The 23,443-nt window shown below is 41.8% G+C and overlaps 1 protein-coding gene across 15 annotated transcripts in view; it reads right to left on the bottom strand.

Moving 5' to 3' along the window:
• The window catches only part of LOC131342417 (calmodulin-binding transcription activator 1-like), a 244,339-nt gene that overhangs the window by 13,917 nt on the left and 206,979 nt on the right, over positions 1 to 23,443 (bottom strand). For 13 of the 15 annotated variants that reach the window (XR_009203039.1, XR_009203038.1, XM_058373255.1 and 10 more), the window contains exons 6-10: positions 14,872 to 15,025; positions 11,625 to 11,765; positions 8,153 to 10,452; positions 7,333 to 7,459; positions 5,080 to 5,214 (exon numbers count right to left, since the gene is read on the bottom strand). Coding sequence is in view for 13 of the 15 variants with exons in the window: in XM_058373255.1 (XP_058229238.1) it covers positions 5,080 to 5,214; positions 7,333 to 7,459; positions 8,153 to 10,452; positions 11,625 to 11,765; positions 14,872 to 15,025 (2,857 nt within the window). In the remaining 2 variants the exon portion in view is untranslated. The remainder of the gene's footprint in view (positions 1 to 5,079; positions 5,215 to 7,332; positions 7,460 to 8,152; positions 10,453 to 11,624; positions 11,766 to 14,871; positions 15,026 to 23,443) is intronic. The other 2 variants (XM_058373256.1, XM_058373254.1) reach the window with 1 other exon arrangement.

Here is a 23,443-nt window from a genome sequence, read left to right on the forward strand (position 1 = left end):
GTTAGTGTGTAGTGTTAGTGTGTAGTGTGTAGTGTGTAGTATGTAGTGGTAGTGGGTAGTGTGTAGTATGTAGTGTTAGTGTGTAGTGTAAGTGTGTAATGTGTAGTGTTAGTGTGTAGTGTTAGTGTGTAGTGTGTAGTATGTAGTGGTAGTGTGTAGTATGTAGTGTTAGTGTGTAGTGTAAGTGTGTAATGTGTAGTGTTAGTGTGTAGTCTGAAGTGTGTAGTGGTAGTATTAGTGTGTAGTGTAAGTGTGTAGTGGTAGTATTAGTGGGTAGTGTGTAGTGGTAGTATTAGTGTTAGTGTGTAGTGTAAGTGTGTAGTGGTAGTATAAGTGTGTAGTGTTAGTGTTTAGTGTGTAGTGTGTAGTGTTAGTGTTTAGTGTGTAGTGTGTAGTCTGTAGTGTAAGTGTGTAATGTGTAGTGTTTGTGTGTAGTGTGTAGTCCGTAGTGGTATTAGTGTATAGTGTAAGTGTGTAATGTGTAGTGGTAGTGTGTAATGTGTAGTGGTTGTATTAGTGTGTAGTGTAAGTGTATAGTGGTAGTATTAGTGTGTAGTGTAAGTGTGTAGTGGTAGTGTGTAATGTGTAGTGGTTGTATTAGTGTGTAGTGTTAGTGTTTAGTGTAAGTGTGTAGTATAAGTGTGTAGTGTAAGAATGTAGTGGTAGTGTGTAGTGTTAGTGTGTAGTGTAAGAGTGTAGTGGTAGTGTGTAGTGCTAGTGTGTAGTAGTAGTGTGTAGTTTGTAGTGGTAGTGTGTAGTGGTAGTGTGTAGTGTAAGTGTGTAGTGGTAGTGTGTAGTGGTAGTGTGTAGTGTAAGTGTGTAGTTTAAGTGTGTAGTGTAAGTGTGTAGTTTAAGTGTGTAGTGGTAGTGTGTAATGGTAGTGTGTAGTGTTAGTGTGTAGTGTAAGTGTGTAGTTTGTAGTGGTAGTGTGTAGTGGTAGTGTGTAGTTTGTAGTGGTAGTGTGTAGTGGTAGTGTGTAGTTTAAGTGTGTAGTGTAAGTGTGTAGTGGTAGTGTGTAATGTGTAGTGGTTGTATTAGTGTGTAGTGTAAGTGTGTAGTGGTAGTGTGTAATGGTAGTGTGTAATGGTAGTGTGTAGTGTAAGTGTGTAGTGGTAGTGTGTAATGGTAGTGTGTAATGGTAGTGTGTAGTGTAAGTGTGTAGTTTGTAGTGGTAGTGTGTAGTGGTAGTGTGTAGTTTAAGTCTGTAGTTTAAGTGTGTAGTTTAAGTGTGTAGTGTAAGTGTGTAGTGGTAGTGTGTAGTGTAAGTGTGTAGTTTAAGTGTGTAGTGTAAGTGTGTAGTGGTAGTGTGTAATGGTAGTGTGTAATGGTAGTGTGTAGTGTAAGTGTGTAGTTTGTAGTGGTAGTGTGTAGTGGTAGTGTGTAGTGTAAGTGTGTAGTTTAAGTGTGTAGTGTAAGTGTGTAGTGGTAGTGTGTAGTGTAAGTGTGTAGTTTAAGTGTGTAGTGTAAGTGTGTAGTTTAAGTGTGTAGTTTAAGTGTGTAGTGGTAGTGTGTAATGGTAGTGTGTAATGGTAGTGTGTAGTGTAAGTGTGTAGTTTAAGTGTGTAGTGGTAGTGTGTAATGTTAGTGTGTAGTGTAAGTGTGTAGTTTGTAGTGGTAGTGTGTAGTGTAAGTGTGTAGTGGTAGTGTGTAATGGTAGTGTGTAATGGTAGTGTGTAGTGTAAGTGTGTAGTTTGTAGTGGTAGTGTGTAGTGTAAGTGTGTAGTGGTAGTGTGTAATGGTAGTGTGTAATGGTAGTGTGTAGTGTAAGTGTGTAGTTTGTAGTGGTAGTGTGTAGTGTAAGTGTGTAGTTTGTAGTGGTAGTGTGTAGTGTAAGTGTGTAGTTTGTAGTGGTAGTGTGTAGTGTAAGTGTGTAGTGGTAGTGTGTAATGGTAGTGTGTAATGGTAGTGTGTAGTGTAAGTGTGTAGTGTAAGTGTGTAGTGTAAGTGTGTAGTGGTAGTGTGTAATGGTAGTGTGTAATGGTAGTGTGTAGTGTAAGTGTGTAGTGTAAGTGTGTAGTGTAAGTGTGTAGTTTAAGTGTGTAGTGGTAGTGTGTAATGGTAGTGTGTAATGGTAGTGTGTAGTGTAAGTGTGTAGTTTGTAGTGGTAGTGTGTAGTGTAAGTGTGTAGTGGTAGTGTGTAATGGTAGTGTGTAATGGTAGTGTGTAGTGTAAGTGTGTAGTTTGTAGTAGTAGTGTGTAGTGTAAGTGTGTAGTGCATCATTTGGGAAGCAGCTGATGGATTTAAATGGGGCAGTGAGCACAATGAAGTAATTATAACTCCAGTGTAATTTCATTGTGAATGAAGACGTTATGAAGATGAACCTCCACTGATATCTGTGGGATCGGGGAATTTCTAAGCGTGTATTTAAGTCTGTTTCATCAAAGCAAATGAAGGAAAGGAAAACAAATAGAGAACAGATGGAATCTGAGAGTCACTGACTGACCGCATGGAACTTGTTTTTGAGGCAGAATTTAATTTGCAACAGTGGAACACACAAAGACTTTTTTTTTTGTGCTAACAACCAATCTGCTAACACAGAAGTCCCTCTGACCCGGGCCTGGACTGCTGGGTGATGGACACAAGCATGACTTTGTAAAGCTCAGTAAAAATAACAAAACTCATACCCTTCACAATTCTGTATAACATTAACTCACACTGTCTGTAAACAATGACTACAACGACTAGCCGTGTTAATGACCAGCAAGCTTATAGTGTTTATAGTTTTGAGGATTACTTTTATATGTACTGTAACGTCACATATGAAGCATTATATAATCATCTGTCAATCTGAATCTCTATCAAGATCAGAAAAAACTACAGCTTAGTTCTCCACATGCTAGCTTTTGAAAGCAATCAATTTTGATTAGTTCTAATCTAATCACACACTTTATCTCATCACTGCACCTTTGTTTTTTGTATATCCAGCTGGTCTCATATATATATAAAAGACCAGACTCTTTCCTTGTCATGAATCGAGAACAGGAGACCACCTTTGTCAGCATTACCTGACCATCACTCAGACACGTGCTCCTGCTCCGGGCCCCTGCATTGCAGCTTTGCTCATAGCACCATCCTGTCACTGTGTGCTTTAGCAAGCCTCGCCATCCCCCTCTAACACACACACACACACTAGTGTTCTTCACGTCTCGGAAGGAATATGGAGAAACGAGGGACACGGTGTCACTTACACCAGAGGCACGTTAATGTTCAACTTAGGAATGCGTTTTGATTCTCAGAGGCTTACAGAGTAACCATTATACAGCTAATGATTATTATACATCTGGAACAGAAAAGTCTTTTTTCTTATTCTAAATCACGTACATGTCACGGCAGACCCTCTAGGATTTAACAAAACCATAAATCGGGTCAAGGATTGACAGACAAAACCACACACACACACACACACACACCTGTTTAGCCCATTATGTTTCCCAGTGTTGCTCGTGTTAATGGCTTTTAACACTCATTTAAAATCCAAAAAGGTTTTCATAAGTAACTTATGGGCTAGATCAGGAATGTTAGGTGTAAAAAGAAACCTAACACTGCTCCCAAAATACCTCACACACCTTCTATAGATTTTCATTATGAACTCAAATAAAAGGAGGCATGATTGGATCAGACTCTCGCTGAACAGTTTCAAGACTGCTCAAAATTCCTTAAAAAATGAACGATCTCAAACGATCTTGCTGTAAAAGATATCAAACACACTGTTGCTCATGTGACATACAAGCATTTTCCACACACACACTTTTAATCTGCATTACCAACGAACTTGCTCGGTTCTTAGGTTTACTGAAACACCAATCTACAACGTCTACCTGGAAGTAAGGAATAAAACACTCGAGTGTGTCTAGTAGCGTTTTATTCCTCAGTTCACCAACCAGTCCAATCTTTTATTTATTCAAAATGTAAATGTACAATATTTTTATAGTCATATATAACAGGAATGTCCACTTACATTCTAGCAGCTATAGTACAAACAACTAAAAACACAGCTTCTCCTGAAGAAATTCATTTACACCTTTATGTCTGACCCTTACAAAGCGCTGACACTGGAGTCTCCTTCCATAAATGTTCTGTAAACCATGAGAGTATTAATATAAACCTGCTCTACTGTCAGAGCTGCTGTGATAGAAGATGAAATCACATTTGAGAATATGAAATACACTATATTGCCAAAAGTTTTGGGACACCCCTCCAAATCATTGAGTTCAGGTGTTGTTTTTCAGGGGTTGGGCTCGGCCCCTTAGTTCCAGTGAAAGGAACTCTTAATGCTTCAGCTTCATACCAAGACATTTTGGACAATTTCATGGTCCCAACTTTGTGGGAACAGTTTGGGGATGACCCCTTCCTGTTCCAACATGACTGCACACCAGTGACCAAAGCAAGGTCCATAAAGACATGGATGAGTGAGTTTGGTGTGGAGGAACTTGACTGGCCTGCACAGAGTCCTGACCTCAACCCCATAGAACACCTTTGGGATGAATTAGAGCAGAGAATGTGAGCCAGGCCAAAAGTTTTGGGACATATGCCTTTACATACACATGAATGTAATATGGAGTTGTCCCGCCCTTTCAGCTTCAACTCTTCTGGGAAGGATTTCCACAAGGTTTAGGAGTGTGTTTATGGGAATTTTTGACCTTTCCTCTAGAAGCGCATTTGTGAGGTCAGGCACTTATGTTGGACGAGAAGGTCACTGGTGTGCAGTTATGTTGGAACAGGAAGGGGTCATCCCCAAACTGTTCCCACAAGGCATGAAATTGTCCAAAATGTCTTGGTATGAAGCTGAAGCATTAAGAGTTCCTTTCACTGGAACTAAGAAGCCAAGATCAACCCCTGAAAAACAACACCTGAACTCAATGATTTGGAGGAGTGTCCCAAAACTTTTGGCAATATAGTGTATAAACCCAGCTCATCTTTGATACACCTTTACATGTTTGCTTATTAAATGTAGCAGCTATGAACATAAGGCAGAAAACAGCAATGAGCTCAGAAATAAAAAACACTGACCAAATAAATGGTACCAAGATGTTTTGTGTGAAAAGCATCAGCTGAAGTGAATAAATGAGGCAACCTACCATCCAGGGAGAGCCAGTCGTGTTGAGAGGTAGGCAGGGCGGGGAGGGCACGGGCTTTATATTCAAACACCACTGAGTTGGAGATGATCTGGCTGCTGGCTGCCACCTGAAGGGTCACCAGACCTGTGTCATGAGCTACAGGAGGAAACACACACACACTGTTTAGAGCTTCGACTCGTGATCTAATGCTTGCGTCTGAACGATAGTTTTTTCCTTATTGCCTGGGCCTGATTTGAGGAGCAGGTCCCAAACCCTTCTAGATCTGCCACCACTATTCTCCTTCACCTGATGCTTAAGATATTTATTACTAATAACGTAGAAATTCCAAAGTTAACAGCAAGACACTATATTTTGACCTTTCCAGTGTAAATCAGTAAATAATAATAAATCTATAAGTTAGTAATGATCTGTTTGTACATGATAAAGTTTAGTTTTAGTAAGTAGGCTAAGACAGTGTTTTTTTTTTTTTAAATTAAAATACAAGATTTTAAGAAATAAAACTGTAATATTCTGATAAAACAGTCATAATATTTAAGAAAAAGTTGCACAATTTTAATAAAAAGTCATAAATCTATGACACCAGATTACAAAATGAAATGAAATGTTATAATGAGGGACGCTTAAGATTTGCATGAAGTTATTGTCTCTTTTGTTGAAGGAGAATTCACACATTGTGGTCACCTTGAAGGATACCTGCGGTCAACAAACTGTACAATAAAATGATGCCTTTTGGGAGCATTTGTATCTCATAATACTTTGAGGACTCAATTACTGGACTGAATGCAGCATGACTTTTACATGCAAGTACAATATTACTTTATTTCCTCAAAATATTGCATTTTTCTTTCTGGCTTTTTTAATTTTACCTTTTCTTCTCAATATAAACTATATGGCCAAAAGTATGTGGACACATGGCAAATCACATTCATGTGTAACAATTGTTTACAATTTATTCCCTTTACTGCTGTAATCAGCTCCATTCTTCTCTTCTCTTCTCTTCTCTTCTCTTCTCTTCTCTTCTCTTCTCTTCTCTTCTCTTCTCTTCTCTTCTCTTCTCTTCTCTTCTCTTTTCTGAAAGCTTTAGACTAGATGTTGGATCATGGCTGTGGGGATTAGTGATCATTCAGTTACAAGAGCATTAGTGAGATCAGACTCTGATGTTGGGATGTTGAGGAGACTCCAGTTCCAGTTCATCCCAGTGGAGTCAGAGTCAGGGCTTTGTGCAGGACACACCAGTTCAACCTTCACCTCCACACCATGTGAAGGTAAAATGCTACAGTGTACAGAGACATTGTATATATCTGTGTGCTTCCAGCTTTGTGGTAACAGTTTGGGGAAGAACCACACTTGAGTATAATGGTCAGGGGTGCACTTTTACTTTTAGCCATGTAATGTAACGTTTTTTTAAAAAACATGCAATATACACAACATATACACTGATCAGGCATAACATTATGACCACCTGCCTAATATAGTGTTGGTCCCCCTTTTGCTGCCAAAACAGTCCTGACCCGTCCTGCACTGTGTATTCTGACACCTTTCTGTCAGAACCAGCATTAACTTCTTCAGCAATTTGAGCAACAGTAGCTCGTCTGTTGGATCGAATCACACGGGCCAGCCTTCACTCTGAGCCTTGGCCGCCCATGACCCTGTCCCTGGGTCACCACTGTTCATTCCTTGGACCACTTTTGATAGATACTGACCACTGCAGACCGGGAACACCCCACAAGAGCTGCAGTTTTGGAGATGCTCTGATCCAGTGGTCTAGCCATCACAATTTGGCCCTTTGTCAAACTCAAAGCTCAAATCTTTACACTTCTAACATCAACTTTGAGGACAAAATGCTGACTTACTGTCTAATATATCCCACCCACTAACAGGTGCCATGATGAGGAGATCATCAGTCTTATTCACTTCACCTCTCACTGATCACAATATTATTCCTGATCGGTGTATTATTACATTAGAATTAGGCTAGACAGATCTAAGGCAGGTAACAGTCAGGGTATCACCTGTACCAGAGTACCTTCAGCTCTCCTCTTTGAGTAAAACAGAGTTTAGGACTTTTCCAGGACAACTTAATAATAATAATATTTGGAAATACCTTGCCAACTAACTGAATCAGAAATGCTCTCCAACTTTACTAATAAAATACTGTTACATCTTTTAAAATAATAAAATAAAAATGCACTTGAATACAGAATGGTTCCCAGTTGTAGTTATAAGCGTGCATATTCTAGTCTTAGGTCCTACCTGGGCAGTAACATCGCAGCACTCCAGGCTGAATTAGCGAGGCAGGAACTGTGATCTGATCAAACAGGCATGTGTAGTCACTGCTGGCCTCCTGCCATGGTCCTGTGATTAAAACCTTCACTCCACCCTGCAACATGCAAACACACTTCTTACTTTCCATCCACTGATAATAGGGCAGAACAAACACACAGCAGTGAGGAATGAATATGTCTTATAAAATGTAGGTAGAGCTTGAAATGACTAAGACTTCATCTAGCTCTTTTATTCTTATGTGTTTATTAATTTACATAATGCCATTTTACCCCATTAGAGCTCTAGTAGGATTTCCAGTTGATACATTAGCATTTCTTGGACTCATCTTCTTGATTTCTGTCTAAGTGCTGCCATCTAGTGGTTGTTATATAGCACAACTACATGAAAATCAACCACAACAATCTGGCAACCAGTACAGACTTCTAGTGTATCATAAATATGAACTCATTCACTTCTATATCCTGGTCATGGTCACAGTATGCCGGAGCTGATCCTGGAAATACTGGGTGTGAGGTGATAATACAAGTCCCACATTTACATCTAGAGCCAGTTTTAGAGTAGTCCATAAATTCTGCATGTCTTTGATTTTGGAGGGACACCAGAGAAACCAAAGGAACCCACATGGACATGTGGAGAACCATTGAATCTCTGCTCATTGAGTAACTCGAGCTCAAAATTGAACCAGGGACTCTGGAGCTGTGAGGTGGTAATGATATCTTATGTCACTATGGCAACAGCACCACAGACATTACACAACAAACCCCACAAGACGCAGTGACTTACTCACCTCTGGGTAAGACCACTCTGGTGAGTAGTCTGTCACCACAAACAGTCTCCCAGTGTTCTGAAGCATCCCCATGGTCCCATGAGCCACAGCTGCAGACACTACCTCCTCTACTTGCATGTACGCCAACTGCCCAGTGTCCGTTCCCAGAGCCCCGGGCTGGGCGGACTGTGGGCTGCAACAGGGCTGGAGGCAGAGTTCTGCAGAGTTGTATCCTGCAGCTCCATGGGTGGGTCCTTCTTCAGAGACCTGTTGGGTGTTTGCTCCAGATGACACTTGCCCTTCTGTGCCTGAGTGGGCCATTATCTGATGGCTGTAGAGCGTGTTGCCCGTTTGTCCTCCGATCGCTGCGCCGTTTCCTCCTTCTACTGAAATAAAATCGTTGATGAGGTCTGAAAACTGATTCCCAAAAGAAACGTCAAAGTGATCTAGGCTAATCTCCATGGATCCTCCTCCATTGGCTCCACTTGTGGCCAGAGCCTGATGGGCTGCTATGTTGTTAAACAGCCCTTGGACAAGCCCTGCTCCCTGTAGGAGAGGCTGGAGCTGCTGATGTGGACTGCCAGTTGTTCTGCTGCCATCAGTGCCGTTACACAGTGTTCCACTATTAGTACCCGTCCCTGTTCCTCCAGCTCCTCCTGCTCCCAAGTTGGTGCTTTCTGGTTGTTGGAGGTAGTGCTCTGTTGCTCCACTGCCGTCTGAACCGTTTCCTACACAGTGTTGCAGGTGATCCCCCGCCTTCAGCAAGTCTTCTGTCTCCTTTTCTTGCCCACCTGTGTCCTGTCCTTCTGAGTTGGTTGGTTGTTCCAGACTTCCGACCTCCTCATGTTCTTTGCTGGCACCTGTGAAGCGGTTTTGATACTGCAGAAGTTGCAGAGCACCACCTTGCCCATTTCTCTCAGTTGGAGAGCTGCCATTGCAGTTGGATGCAGTGTGCTGGCCTTGATGGGAATGGTGGTGGTGGTGATGCCCATTGGTGCCTGTTGAATCTGTCTTGACTACGGACAGACCCATGAAAGCAGAGGAGTCGTGCGAGTTCTGAGCAGAAGTGCTAGTGTTCTGGTGGGTTTGTGTTTGCGTGGACTGCGGTGAGCCCTGCAGGAAGAAGCTAGGAGAGTGGTTCTGGTGAGCCAGCTGAGGGCTGGGTATAGCTTGACCATAACTTGTAGCAGACATCATGGTAGAAGAGTAGTCCTGCTTGGCATCAATGGCGCTGAAATCCATCTGCTCCAGTGTGGTGCTAGGGCTCAGTCCACCGCCAGATGGGAGCAATGAGCTAGTTGGTGTCAGAGCTAGGGAACTTTGGGTAGATCCACTGCCAGAGGAGCTGGATAGGCTACCTGCACCACTGACCACCTCTCCGACCTGGTATCCACTTTCTTTAGCCAGCTGTTGCTCAAATGATGTGTCCTCCGTCTTTATATTCTTGACCAGTGATGCATTGAATCCATAACCATTGTCACTGAGAGGAGGTGAACAGCGGACTCCACCGTTGCTGCAACTGCTGGCATTGCTGACCTCGGCCTTAAGCCCATTTCCTCCATATGTCTGGCCTTGCTTGGGGTTGTTGAGGAAGCAGTCTGGGTCAAAGTTCACGGTTGTTTCAGGCAGCTTGATGCTCCCAGACTCCAGGTTGCTTGAGAGGACAAGCTCTTCTGACATGCTAGCTGCAGAAAGCATAGCCAACCTCTCTGTGGAACCTACATCTCCTAAACCCACACCCACAGCCCCAGGAAAAGCAAATTTGTGACTGTCAGCAGCGACTGCCAGTACCAAGCTGCTTGAGGCTGTGTCAGGGCCTAGGAGGTGAGCATTGGGATCTCCGGTGGGAGACATGCTGTAGACGGGATCACCGGTGACCTCTGACATGAAGACGGTGGCGGACTGGGAGAGGCTGCTCATGACGGAGGCCACGTGGCTCATACCTGTCACCACTGGGCTGTCGGCCATGTCTGGATCGGAGTTTAGCCCACTGCTGATGGAGACAGGAGAGCTCTGGGTGGTGTCTGGTACCTCAACCTGGTTGGTGGAGGACACCTCCATACTGTTCTGATGAAGTAGAGCCGGTTTCGGTCCCTTGCTGTTCCTCTTCTCTCGTGCTGTTGATCCACCCGGCGCGTCGCCTGTTGCCCTGCCGTTTTTGCCTGCTCCATGGGTGTGCTCGGTCTTGCCCTCGGACACATCACTGTTCTGGACTTCAGAGTGAGTACTGCTGTAAGCACCTCCAGAGCGTGGGTCCACCTTTGGGGAGATGATGCGGTGTTTGGCACTGTTACACTTGTGATGCAGACTGCTACCAGCACCTGCGGATATTTGGAGCACATGGGAACAGACGCAAAGGTAAGACATGTGCATGTTTAATAAACAGAACAATATGTACACCAGTGCTGAATCTTTGAAGGCCTGAAGCGCTATCCTAAATAATATATCCTGTATTCTTGTGGGACTTTCGGATAGCTCAGGGACCTCGAGCGACTGTTTACACTGCTTATATCTAGCACTGTCCCCGAATAAACTATACTGTGTCTGTGTTGCTGAGGATAGTGATGATCTGTAATGCAATTTTGTTGTTTTAGTGGCACATAATGCTCACCTGTATATAGGGATGTATATAATAACCAGCGTAATCTATTTTCCCTCCCTGCAGTGGGATTAATAGGAAACATTTCATATATATACAACAAGACTGCCATCTAGTGCCAAATATCTAAACTGCACAGGCACAGAACTACATTTCTTTTGCTTTATAGAGAATAGCAAGAAATACAACAGATGCAGGCATTTAAATATATAGAATCTCAGTATTTATTATGGTTGAAATTCAATACTGTGTGTTTTTCATATAAAATAAACCAGACTCTTGATTTGTGTTTTATATCTTGATAGAAATGGGGCTTTTAAGGACTTCCTAACTTGGACCAATTCTTTTTAGGTATCATTTAAACGTAAGCTGTAAAAGATGAGCTCAAATTAAACATAGTTATTTTAGAAAAATCATCAGAGGATCATCTAGGCTTTCCTGAAAATGATTTAACACTAATCATATACTCCAGACGAATATTAAACAGTTAACACAAAGCTAGTCTGAACATTTACTGTTTAAAACAAATTCCCATCCTTGTGATTTTTTTTTTAAAGGCAGTATGGTGATATGATGTAACTTCTATGAAATTCAGTGCTGAAAGCAGCTTTAGGGTGGATTCAGCATGCACAGAGAAAACACCCTCCCATGTATTCAGCTCAGAATCAATCCCCCCAGACAGCAGTAATTCAGCAATCTATTCCGTCTGCATCCAAACGCTTGCCTTGTCTATTCTTTACATCTCTTTCGTTTGATGACAATTATATATGTATATATACATATGAGTTCATCTTCTACTGTTTAAAAATGTTACATCATTTCTCTGATAAGCCCAGAATAAATATCTTTGCAGTCATGCCTTCCCCGTCTCTTCTCCGCCCGGCATTCCCTTACCCAGTGTCCCCGTGCAGAGGCAGTTGTGAGTCCGGGGAGGTGGCTTGGTCTGGTGGCTGTCCAGGATCTGCTGCACCAGCTGCTCAGCCGAGAAGCCGGTGCTGCTGTTCCCGTTGCTGCAAGTCCACTTGATGCCATGAACTGCCGGAAGAGAGGAGGAGACAGAGACGTCAGCCAGACAGCCACACAGACCAGCGGGCGGCGCATCGGCGCCCACCACCTCACCAGCTCCCTCTACTGGCACTGCAAGGGAGAGACAGCCTCATGCTCCCTGACGGCACAGAGTACTGACAAGGCTGAGGTGATCGATGAGCTATAACTCTGTAAATACCTTTAAAAACCTTCTTTACAGAATTCAAATATAATCACCAGGACAGAGTATCGACTATTCCGCTGATTAGATTAGTTTTAGAAACAGCACGCAACACCACATTTTCATTTCTACTTTCATTTCACCAACAAAACCTTCAGCATCAACCTTTTGAAATTTTGCCTTTAAAATCTATTGAGCTCTAAAAGCATGAAATAAACCGAAGTACTTAAGAAACAGAGGGAAAAAAATACATACTAAAAAATTGACTACAGCTATTTTATATTCGATTAAACTACTTCACACAATTAACTTCTTTATTAGATTTCACTGTGAATAACATAAATATAATAAAGTATAAATTTAAGAAAAATCACTTTGAGCAAACAAACAAATTCTTTACATTTTTATTTACATAATTGGACCAAATTTATTATTTTTAAAATATTTTTTGCAGGATTTAATTTGATAATGACCCTGAGGATCAGACTGATAACTTTATTATTTATCCACTTTATTATAAAAAGGTTTAATCTGGAATTTTGGTTAAATATTTTTTCAAATTTTTTCTTTCTATTTTACAGTTTTTTTTCTTTGGTGTGATTTTAAATAAAAATGCTAAAAAGTTGAGACTAAACAGAGTATAAACTTGTGGTCAAAGAATTTATTTATTTATTTATTTATTTATTTATTTATTTATTTACAGACAACCAGTCACGGTCAGTTCGATACAAAGAGTTTTTTTCAACCGTGGTCAGTTTGACACATAACAGGACTTAGTAAATAAATAAAAAAAATAAAAAAGGATGTTAAATCCACCTGTGTGTGAGACCTGAATCTGTGTTTAATCAAAAAACAAAATTATTTATTTATTTGAAATGAATCAGAAACAGCCTGATCTATAAACCCAGTGCTGTTTCAGCTACACAACCACGGACATGAGTTTTCTCTCTACATAAGAACAGCTAGAAAATAAAATGTCTGTTGTAACCATCTGTTCTTTTGGGAGCTGTTTTGTTATTAATAATCTACAAACAAAACATTTCATTTTAAAGTCCTGGCCTGAGGAAAACCCACAGACTCTCCATAAAACACGGTGGTTCAAATCCTCATGTAAATGACACACACCGAGAACACCCTGTTCTTTGTGCAGCAAACAGAATGATTGGTCTTGCTTTCAGAAAATGCACAAATAAATGATTAAATGCTTTATATTTTATAGCCAGACTTACTGAATCCACAGTGCTTACTGAATCCTGGATTCTGATTGGTCAGAATTTCCTCAGCAGCCCTCACATCAGCACAGGTTTATATTAATGCACTCCATCTAATATGTTATCGTTTCTATAGCAACAGTTCGTCCAGATGGGGCTTGGACTTTGCATAAACGGTTTAAAAAACGTGTGTAAATGAGGATACGGTGACTTTTTCTACAAGAAGATGTTTATATGTGTCTCCAGTGTCAGCGATTTGTGAAGGGTCATTTATCGCTGCTATAACCTCACTGAGAAGCGGAACTTGTTTTGAGTTTGCTCCATGACATTAATTGTAACTATAAACGGCTGACGTGCGCTGCTAGCGTTAACTCTGCTTGATTAATTTCCTTTATCAGCATTGTTTTATTCCTTTACATATTACAGCTTTTTGAAGTACGCTCGTAAATCTTTGCAGTCATCTCCTCTGCTTTTATCGGAGCCGGAGTCACATCTAGTGAGCGTGAGGAGAGGGTGACGGCGTGTGCTGAACAGCTCCTACAGCTCTGCCTAGCGTGGTTTCTTATTTTTCTCCAGTATCAGAGTGTAGCCATGCTGTTCGTGTGCTGAGTGTGCCGTGATGGGATTGGTAGTGGAGCGGAACAAGAGCTAACACCGGGCAAAAGCTATAAAGCTATCGCGTCTGCTGCTTAATCTGAATTCCGCAGCACGGGCGTGCACCTCATCAATTACCAGCATCCTTTTTAATCTGCTGGAGCGAAAACAGACATGACTACCAATCAATAGCTACTAAAGAAGTTTAAATTGTAAAGCAAGCTAACCAAATAAGGGCCGTGGAAAAGGAGGGGCGGCAGGGTACGGGGAAAGGAGGAGGAAAGACGGGGGGTATTTAACCTGAGAATCTAGTGCATAACCGACTCATTTAAAATTCATGACTTGGGGAGTGAAGGGAGAAGAGTCAGCAGATCCTCTGGTTTTGCCTGAGTCTGCGAAAAAAAAGAAAGAAAAAAGAAAAAAAAGGTTTGCAGTACCTGTGTGTCAGCACTAGATGGCAGTATCGCAGCACAAACAGCTCAATTTGCGCCGGAAGGTCAGTCAAAGAGATTTGGATGTGAGTGGTGTTTGCTTGCCCTTTCCTCATTGCCACATCACATCATGAAGTTAATGACGCAGTGAAGTGTGTTGAGATTTAAAAGTCACTCAAATATACAGACGCTTTTACGGACTGCGTAATGAAGCGGCCCAGAAACCGGCACGAGACGCCGGCCGAGGTCTGACTTTTAAAAGTTTTTTTTTTTTATCTGGGTACGAGTGTGTCCTTCTCTTTCAGGCTTTACTCTGAAAATGACAGCTACCTGTCAATGCGCTGAGTGAGTCGATCCTCAGTACGGACTTATATAAGGTCATACGCACAGCCGTGTCAGAACTACTCAGGAGTGAGCTTCAGTTTGTCAGGCTTTTGGCAACTTGCTGTCTCCAATTTGGGAGATGTGATGGACTGCTAAGGGAAGAAAAAAAAAAACCCTCACATCTTTACCCTGACGCATAGGATTTACAGGCTTTAATATTCATCCCGGCAGAAGGGATGGCTTTAATTGTGTTATAATTGCGATGAAACTGATGCGGTGTGTTATTTATTTATTTCTTTTCCAGATCTTAATGAAGAGAGGAGGAATAAGAACGTTGGGATATTTACGTCCTCTAAGATATCATAAATACTCACACATGGGCTTGAGCTGGCTGATGAGCTCCTCCTTGGTCCATTTGGCCCACTCCTTCTTGTCTGTGTTGATGGAGCACAGGATTGGCCCGCATGGCTTCCCACAATCCTCTATGGCCGGGACGTTAAGGTAGTGGACCAGAACGATGTCTGGGTTCTGGGGTGGAGAGAGAGAGAGAGAGAGAGAGAGAGAGAGAGACGTGAACATGAGTGAAAAGAGAGGGAGGGAGGGAGAGACAGAGAGAATGGTTCTCTGAAGAGATGAAAGAGTGAACATAACGAGAGGGGAAAGAGGCGGAGGAGGAGGAGGCAGTCAAAGAAGACAAAAGCAAATGGAAATTGAAAAGGAAAGACGGCGACGATAGGTCAAGGTTGTTACTTAATAGAGAGTGTGAAAAAAAAAAAACTCCTCGGTCCAGTGAAGTAGTTGGAAAAACCTGAATAAAGTATCGCGTCTTCATCGTAAAAAGCCGCTCGAGGCTCGCCTGACACGAAGTGCGCATCGGCAGGAAGTCGAGACTAACCCACTCGATGACATCTCCGTAAACACGTGCGGCGTTCCGGGTAAAGAGCCTGGAACAAGCTTTGGGAAAGTAAAAAGCTCTAAATGCTGCGAGTTGTTTTGAGATTGCGAGCAGTAGGTGGGAGCGATGCTAATTGGCAAAGCATGTACAATCTCTCGCACACACCTTGCTCGCTCTCCCAGGAACTGATGCCCTCAATTAACTTCAAAGTATTTACAAACTCTGAACTGCCACAATTCATACGAGGGCAGAATTACGGCAATAAATTACCTAAATTGACAGCGTATGAGTAATAGGTATTGCTTAGAGCACATTAAGCCGGCCTGGGGCTACATCGACCGTACGATGGGGGATAGGAATAGCTTTGGGGACCGCCGCAATCTGGCTACAATCCCTTTCAAATGAGTAATCAAACTAGTTCTCTCACACGTGAGAAGACTCGGAGGAAATGCGTCTATCGACTGCTGTTCACGCCGTATACCTAACTGCCTCCACTTTATAGAGGAAATGGAAAGAATCAGATTCCTGGATTTCACACGAAATTAGACCAGAGTAATCGCTCACGGTCAGTTTTGTAGAATCTGATCGAGACGCTTGAGTATTACGAGTCCACAAAACAGGTTCTTATGACCTATAGCATTATAGCGGCTATAAACAGTCACTCCCTCATCATCAGCTTATAGAATTATATAAGAATTATAAGAAATAGAATTATTATAAAAGCCCTCCTTTATGAATTTTTGCCTAGTGAAATTTTGCAAGAAATTTGCATTGGCATACATATGAACCAAACTGAACGCCGGCTAAGTCACACGTACGTCCGGGAGCCGTTCCCAAAACTTGTTAGCGTCAATGGAAAGCCAACTGAAGTGAGTTTACGAACTTTACGATTTATTTTCAGAAAGTGAAAGCTGTGTGAAAGAGTCAACCCACGAAAAAGTCTCCTCTGTCCTGATGATGTTGTAAAACTTACACCTTTAACTTGCAGCTCTGAAACTGGAGACTCCTTCCATAAAGGTCTCCAGAAGAAAAGAATTCTGGCCAATCAGAATCCAGGACAGTAGTTTGAGGTCTTTGTAATTGAAAGGGATTCCCTCAGGCACGAGCAGAGGAATCCTTTATTTCTTTGAGAGGTTCTGAGAAGGAACGCTCCCACTAGTGTGTAATTATCACCTAGCGGCAAATCCAGATTCGTACGTATACAAAAACCCCAGTGAGGAGTAAAACATCCCTCGATTACCTCCGTCGCCTCGTCTGTCTCGTTCTCCTGCTAATCATTGTAATGGCTCTATTACACCGCTGCACGCTTTCCTAACATCTCATCATCGAGTGCTTCAACGCAAGGCGTGCGGCGTTAAACGTTCTCCGCCGTTTAACAAACTTCTTTGTCTTAACTGTTTTCACGTCCCTGCTCCAGCCCACACGCGAGACTCTCCAAGTTCCCCGGGTCTCCGTGTGAGGCTGGAGAACCGGCTTTTCCTCTCGCACCTTCTGCTGGTATTAGCATTTTAATTCCGCAGCACCAGGTGCTCGATGGGAGAAACGTACGGAGATGAATATTTCAAGGCGTTCACGCAAGACCTGCGGTTCACCAGGATTTGAGAAAAGATTTCATCTCCATCTCAAACAATATCCAAATTGGATCGTGTTTTCTTCCTGTGTGCAGGATAAACACACACACACACACACACACACACACACACACACACGCTTTATTCTGTTTACTGATTTGGACGAGGGAAAATAAGCAGGACATGAATCGCTGCATCTGTACATATTAATGATTTTTTCGTCCACTGGACCTGCGTACAGGTAACAAACGAGTGTGTGTGCGTCGGTGTGAGCCGGACGTGATTAGGCGTGTGTGTGAGGCGTATGGATCGTATGGATCGGCGCGAGACTAGCTCCGCGTGTCGGGATACAGATATAAACGCTGCATTGGATTGTGCATGGTTTTGCTATTGAGTTTTGACCTTGAGCACCCCCCTTTTTTTCTTTTCAGACAGAGCGAGGGAAAAGTATGTGCGGGAAGATGGATTTGCGGATTTGGGAAAGCGAGTGTGTGCTGTTCTCCATGACGAAGAGGAAATCGATGGTTTAATGAGAATGGAGGTATAAATTTCATGAATGCTACGGGCTTATTGCTGGGGTGTGAAGACACTCATTGCTTTATTTCACATCGATGTGCAACTATACGGCTTTATTCTACTGATTTATTTATATCACTGTGCACACACACACACACGCACACACACACACACACTACAAACAGTACGAGACTACCTGCTAGCTTGGGATTGAGCTTTGTTACAGAAATGAGCCGCTTTATATTACAACGTCGCTGACATTTACACGTATAGACTACTTCCTTGCTTGATTGTCTCACAGCTGAAGCTCAAATTTGCATTTGTTCCTTTTTTTTCTGTAAACATGCCGGACAAATTTATTCTAGATCTTTCTGATTCTACAGAAAGAGCTACGTCGTCGGTCCTGCTATGATGATTTGAAATGTGAAAGAGTAAAATTGGGAAAAATACAGCTCTCTCAGGTCTCTCAGTTTCGTCTCAGGGCCTGATGTACAGTACGTACCTCACAAAGCACAGGCACACACACACACACACACACACTGAAATTAAAAGTACAATTATCTTCAGTGTTCTGGTCTATTAGACGATTAGCTCTGTTTATTATAAGGCGAATAATTCTACAGTGTTATTCTGTAAGATTTCTTCTTCACTCGTGTTTCTGGGAATGAACTCCTGTACGCTTCCTTGGGTAAAATTTCCAAGAAACAAATCACGCTTTCTTTTATTAATTTTAACCTTTAAGTACAGGTTACAAATCTCAACCATCCTGAGATTTATTACACTATGTATTTTGTTCCTGGGTAGTGAATGACATTTTCCAATTACTCTTGATATAAGATGATAAAAAAATAGCCATTAAGCTCCTTGAAGTTTGAGTTTGGGCTTTTAAGAGAATAAAAACCTCAAAATTAGCCCATTTTACTAAAAAAAAACTGCCCAAAACTAACCCAAAGCTTCAGGGATTTTCTCTTTATTTGGGTTACAAAGAATGGGGAAATAACACTTATTTCCCAGGAACAAGAGAAAAGTAAAAATTTGTTACATAGTGTTATTATTATTATTATTATTATTATTATTATTATTATTATTATTATTATAATTATTTTAAACTTTCCTTTTCCTTCCTCTTGATTGGTACGATTCTTCATTTTTCAGAAAAACCAAGCAGCTGCCTTTAAAATCCACCGTCACATCTTGGCTTTGGGGAATCAGACAGTTTTTGTAGTGTGGCTAGCTCAACAAGTGAGTGAGTTAGGATAAATAAATTAGTTTTTAGCATTCATTATAATTTAGTTATACATTTTACAACACAATACAATTTCCCAGGTCTGTCTGAATTCCTTAAGATTCTGTATAAATCCGACCGCTTAGCGAACTCGATATTCTCTTAGGGACAGCTCTTTTCTTCAATTACACATATTTTCCTTATTAATACTTCAGTATGTTTAAATGTTTTGTTTTTCAGCTTCTAATCTTCACCACAGGAGAGGTCTGCATAGGAGATACAAGAGCATCAGCACCAGAACCAGCCATAACACTGTGAGCAGTGAGAGGTGAAGTGAATGAGACTGAGTATCTCCTCATCATGGCACCTGTTAGTGGGTGGGATATATTAGGCAGCAAGGCAACATTTTGTCCTCAAAGTTGATGTTAGAAGCAGGAAAAATGGACAAGCGTAAGGATTTGAGCAAGTTTGACGAAGGGCCAAATTGTGATGGCTAGACCACTGGATCAGAGCATCTCCAAAACTGCAGCTCTTGTGGGGTGTTCCCGGTCTGCAGTGGTCAGTATCTATCAAAAGGAAGGAACAGTGGTGAACCGGCTGTTTTGGCAGCAAAAGGGGGACCAACACAATATTAGGCAGGTGGTCATAATGTTATGCCTAATCAGTGTATAATAATCTATTTATAGAACAAAAATGAACATTTCAAGCTTGAAAAGTGTAGAAACATGGTTAATATTCTTACATTTAGTTTATTCTAATACTTTACTATATTCAAGATATTTTCACTTTCTCTTATTGATTAAATTAATTCAAATAAAAAGTTATTTATTTAAAATGACACTTTCAGGGTGAGTTTATATAATATATATATATATATAACGTTTCAAATATTTTCATATATAAATATATATAAATTATGGTTTATTCTATTTCTGCATTTCATATAAATATTCGACATTTTTTAATCCCTTTTTTTCCTCAGGATATTTTTTATACACACGCTGAAGCCTGCAGGGTGTGTAGCTGTGAGGCAGAAGAGAGATGTGAAATAAAAACACACTTATTTTCAAGAGCACAAAAGAGTCGGAGCGCTCGGAACAACTGTGCTTAAATTCCACTGAATCATCAGGGTGCCAGGCCTCGCTTCACTCTGTCTGCTGATGTCTGTGTGTGTGTGTGTTTGGTTTGCAGTTGATGTACATATGGTTTACGCTAAAGACCTGACCCCGGTCTCGGCCGGTGCTCTGTATTAAGGTCTATTAAATACAAATAAATAAACAGAAAAATCCAACAATCTATTTTGCTGCATCTCTGTTTTTTTTCCCACGGTAGGAGAGCTGCTGTTGCTCACGGCATGCTGTTGGTGCTGCTGTAGCTTGGCAACAGGTCTCTGTAATCACCCACGCACACACACACACACACCCATGGTTTCCAATCCATAACAACAACCTTAAAAAAATAAAACACATTTCATCTTGCCAAAAGCAATAAATTAACTGGAGAGGAATAACCTCTCTTTTTCTCTCTCTAGATTTGTGTACTTTTGGTTTACTGGTTTGTTTAAAGCAGGATGTCATTGTGTATGTGTGTGTGTGTGTTTGTGACAACTGTCGACTGTCACTTTGGCAGCTCTTCTGTACCTGCAATAGATCCAACACTGTAGCTGACAGACTCTCCCTCTCTCTCTTTTACACACACACACACACACACGTTAGTATGCTCTTTCTAAAGTACGAGGAATGTGACCTATGTAACGTTGTGTTATTATATGTTATTATATAATGTTATTATATGCAGTGAGTAAAGCGTCTATAAACCTGTTATGCTTTAGGTTTGAAGGACTGTGTGTGTGTATGTGTGTGTGTGTGTGTTTACTCGGCGTGTGTTTGTGATGAGCTGACAGCTGAGCTGTCACTGAAGTGAAATGAGTAACACAGCGCTGGGATGCAGCGCGCTCGGGAGAGAGAGAGTCGGGAACATACATGCTCATGATGAAAATAAAAGCATCAGACCAAATCCAATCATGATATTGTGTGCACGTCTGTGTGTGTGTGTGTGTGTGTGTGTGTGATACGTGTGAAATGAGAAATATACAGGGAGAGTGAAAGGCAGTCTTACACCATTCTCCATTAAAGCTTTTCGGTTCAGCCTGTCGAGGTTCATGGGCATCACTCAGTGTTGGTGGTGTCTCTTCCGCACCTTCACTTTCCTCATGTTTTAAATCCGATTTAAAATCAGAATCTACGTGTTCTTACAGCCTGAAGGTGATGAGTGTGAAGGTGATGAGTGTGAAGGTGATGAGTGTGAAGGTGATGAGTGTTGAGTGTGAAGGTGATGAGTGTGAAGGTGTTGAGTGTGAAGGTGTTGAATGTGAAGGTGTTGAGTGTGAAGGTGTTGAGTGTGAAGGTGATGAGTGTGAAGGTGTTGAGTATGAAGGTGATGAGTGTGAAGGTGTGGAGTGTGAAGGTGTTGAATGTGAAGGTGATGAGTATGAAGGTGTTGAGTATGAAGGTGTTGAGTGTGAAGGTGTTGAGTATGAAGGTATTGAGTATGAAAGTGTTGGGTGTTGAGTATGAAGGTGTTGGGTGTTGAGTGTGAAGGTGTTGAGTATGAAGGTGATGAGTATGAAGGTGTTGATTGTGAAGGTGTTGAGTGTGAAGGTGTTGAGTATGAAGGTGTTGAGTATGAAGGTGTTGAGTGTGAAGGTGTTGAATATGAAGGTGTTGATTGTGAAGGTGTTGATTGTGAAGGTGTTGAGTGTGAAGGTGTTGATTGTGAAGGTGTTGAGTGTGAAGGTGTTGATTGTGAAGGTGTTGAGTATGAAGGTGTTGAGTGTGAAGGTGTTGAGTATGAAGGTGTTGAGTGTGAAGGTGTTGAGTATGAAGGTGTTGAGTGTGAAGGTGTTGAGTGTGAAGGTGTTGATTGTGAAGGTGTTGAGTGTGAAGGTGTTGAGTGTGAAGGTGTTGAGTATGAAGGTGTTGAGTGTGAAGGTGTTGAGTGTGAAGGTGTTGATTGTGAAGGTGTTGAGTGTGAAGGTGTTGAGTGTGAAGGTGTTGAGTATGAAGGTGTTGAGTGTGAAGGTGTTGAGTGTGAAGGTGTTGAGTATGAAGGTGTTGAGTGTGAAGGTGTTGAGTATGAAGGTGTTGAGTGTGAAGGTGTTGAGTATGAAGGTGTTGAGTGTGAAGGTGTTGAGTGTGAAGGTGTTGAGTATGAAGGTGTTGAGTGTGAAGGTGTTGAGTGTGAAGGTGTTGAGTATGAAGGTGTTGAGTGTGAAGGTGTTGAGTATGAAGGTGTTGAGTGTGAAGGTGTTGAGTATGAAGGTGTTGAGTGTGAAGGTGTTGAGTATGAAGGTGTTGATTGTGAAGGTGTTGATTGTGAAGGTGTTGAGTATGAAGGTGTTGAGTGTGATGAGTGTTGATTGTGAAGGTGTTGAGTGTGAAGGTGTTGATTGTGAAGGTGTTGAGTATGAAGGTGTTGAGTGTGAAGGTGTTGAGTATGAAGGTGTTGAATGTGAAGGTGTTGAGTATGAAGGTGTTGAGTGTGAAGGTGTTGATTGTGAAGGTGTTGAGTGTGAAGGTGTTGAGTGTGAAGGTGTTGAGTATGAAGGTGTTGAGTGTGAAGGTGTTGAGTATGAAGGTGTTGAGTGTGAAGGTGTTGAGTATGAAGGTGTTGAGTGTGAAGGTGTTGAGTATGAAGGTGTTGATTGTGAAGGTGTTGAGTGTGAAGGTGTTGAGTATGAAGGTGTTGATTGTGAAGGTGTTGATTGTGAAGGTGTTGAGTATGAAGGTGTTGAGTGTGAAGGTGTTGAGTATGAAGGTGTTGAGTGTGAAGGTGTTGAGTATGAAGGTGTTGATTGTGAAGGTGTTGATTGTGAAGGTGTTGAGTATGAAGGTGTTGAGTGTGAAGGTGTTGAGTATGAAGGTGTTGAGTATGAAGGTGTTGAGTGTGAAGGTGTTGAGTATGAAGGTGTTGAATGTGAAGGTGTTGAGTATGAAGGTGTTGAGTGTGAAGGTGTTGAGTATGAAGGTGTTGAGTATGAAGGTGTTGAGTGTGAAGGTGTTGAGTATGAAGGTGTTGAGTGTGAAGGTGTTGAGTATGAAGGTGTTGAGTGTGAAGGTGTTGATTGTGAAGGTGTTGAGTGTGAAGGTGTTGAGTGTGAAGGTGTTGATTGTGAAGGTGTTGATTGTGAAGGTGTTGAGTGTGAAGGTGTTGATTGTGAAGGTGTTGAGTGTGAAGGTGTTGAGTGTGAAGGTGTTGAGTATGAAGGTGTTGAGTGTGAAGGTGTTGAGTATGAAGGTGTTGAGTGTGAAGGTGTTGAGTATGAAGGTGTTGAGTGTGAAGGTGTTGAGTATGAAGGTGTTGATTGTGAAGGTGTTGATGTGATGAGGGTGTTGAGTATGAAGGTGTTGAGTGTGATGGTGTTGAGTATGAAGGTGTTGAGTGTGAGGTTGAGTATGGAGGTGTTGAGTTGTGAAGGGGTGAGGTGTTGAGTATGAAGGTGTGTAGTGTGAAGGTGTTGAGTGTGAAGGTGTTGATTGTGAAGGTGTTGAGTATGAAGGTGTTGAGTATGAAGGTGTTGAGTATGAAGGTGTTGAGTGTGAAGGTGTTGAGTGTGAAGGTGTTGAGTGTGAAGGTGTTGAGTATGAAGGTGTTGATTGTGAAGGTGTTGAGTGTGAAGGTGTTGAGTGTGAAGGTGTTGAGTGTGAAGGTGTTGAGTGTGAGTATGATGATTGTGAAGG

The sequence above is a fragment of the Hemibagrus wyckioides genome, linkage group LG21, assembly GCF_019097595.1.
Source record: "Hemibagrus wyckioides isolate EC202008001 linkage group LG21, SWU_Hwy_1.0, whole genome shotgun sequence".
Lineage (NCBI taxonomy): Eukaryota > Metazoa > Chordata > Actinopteri > Siluriformes > Bagridae > Hemibagrus > Hemibagrus wyckioides.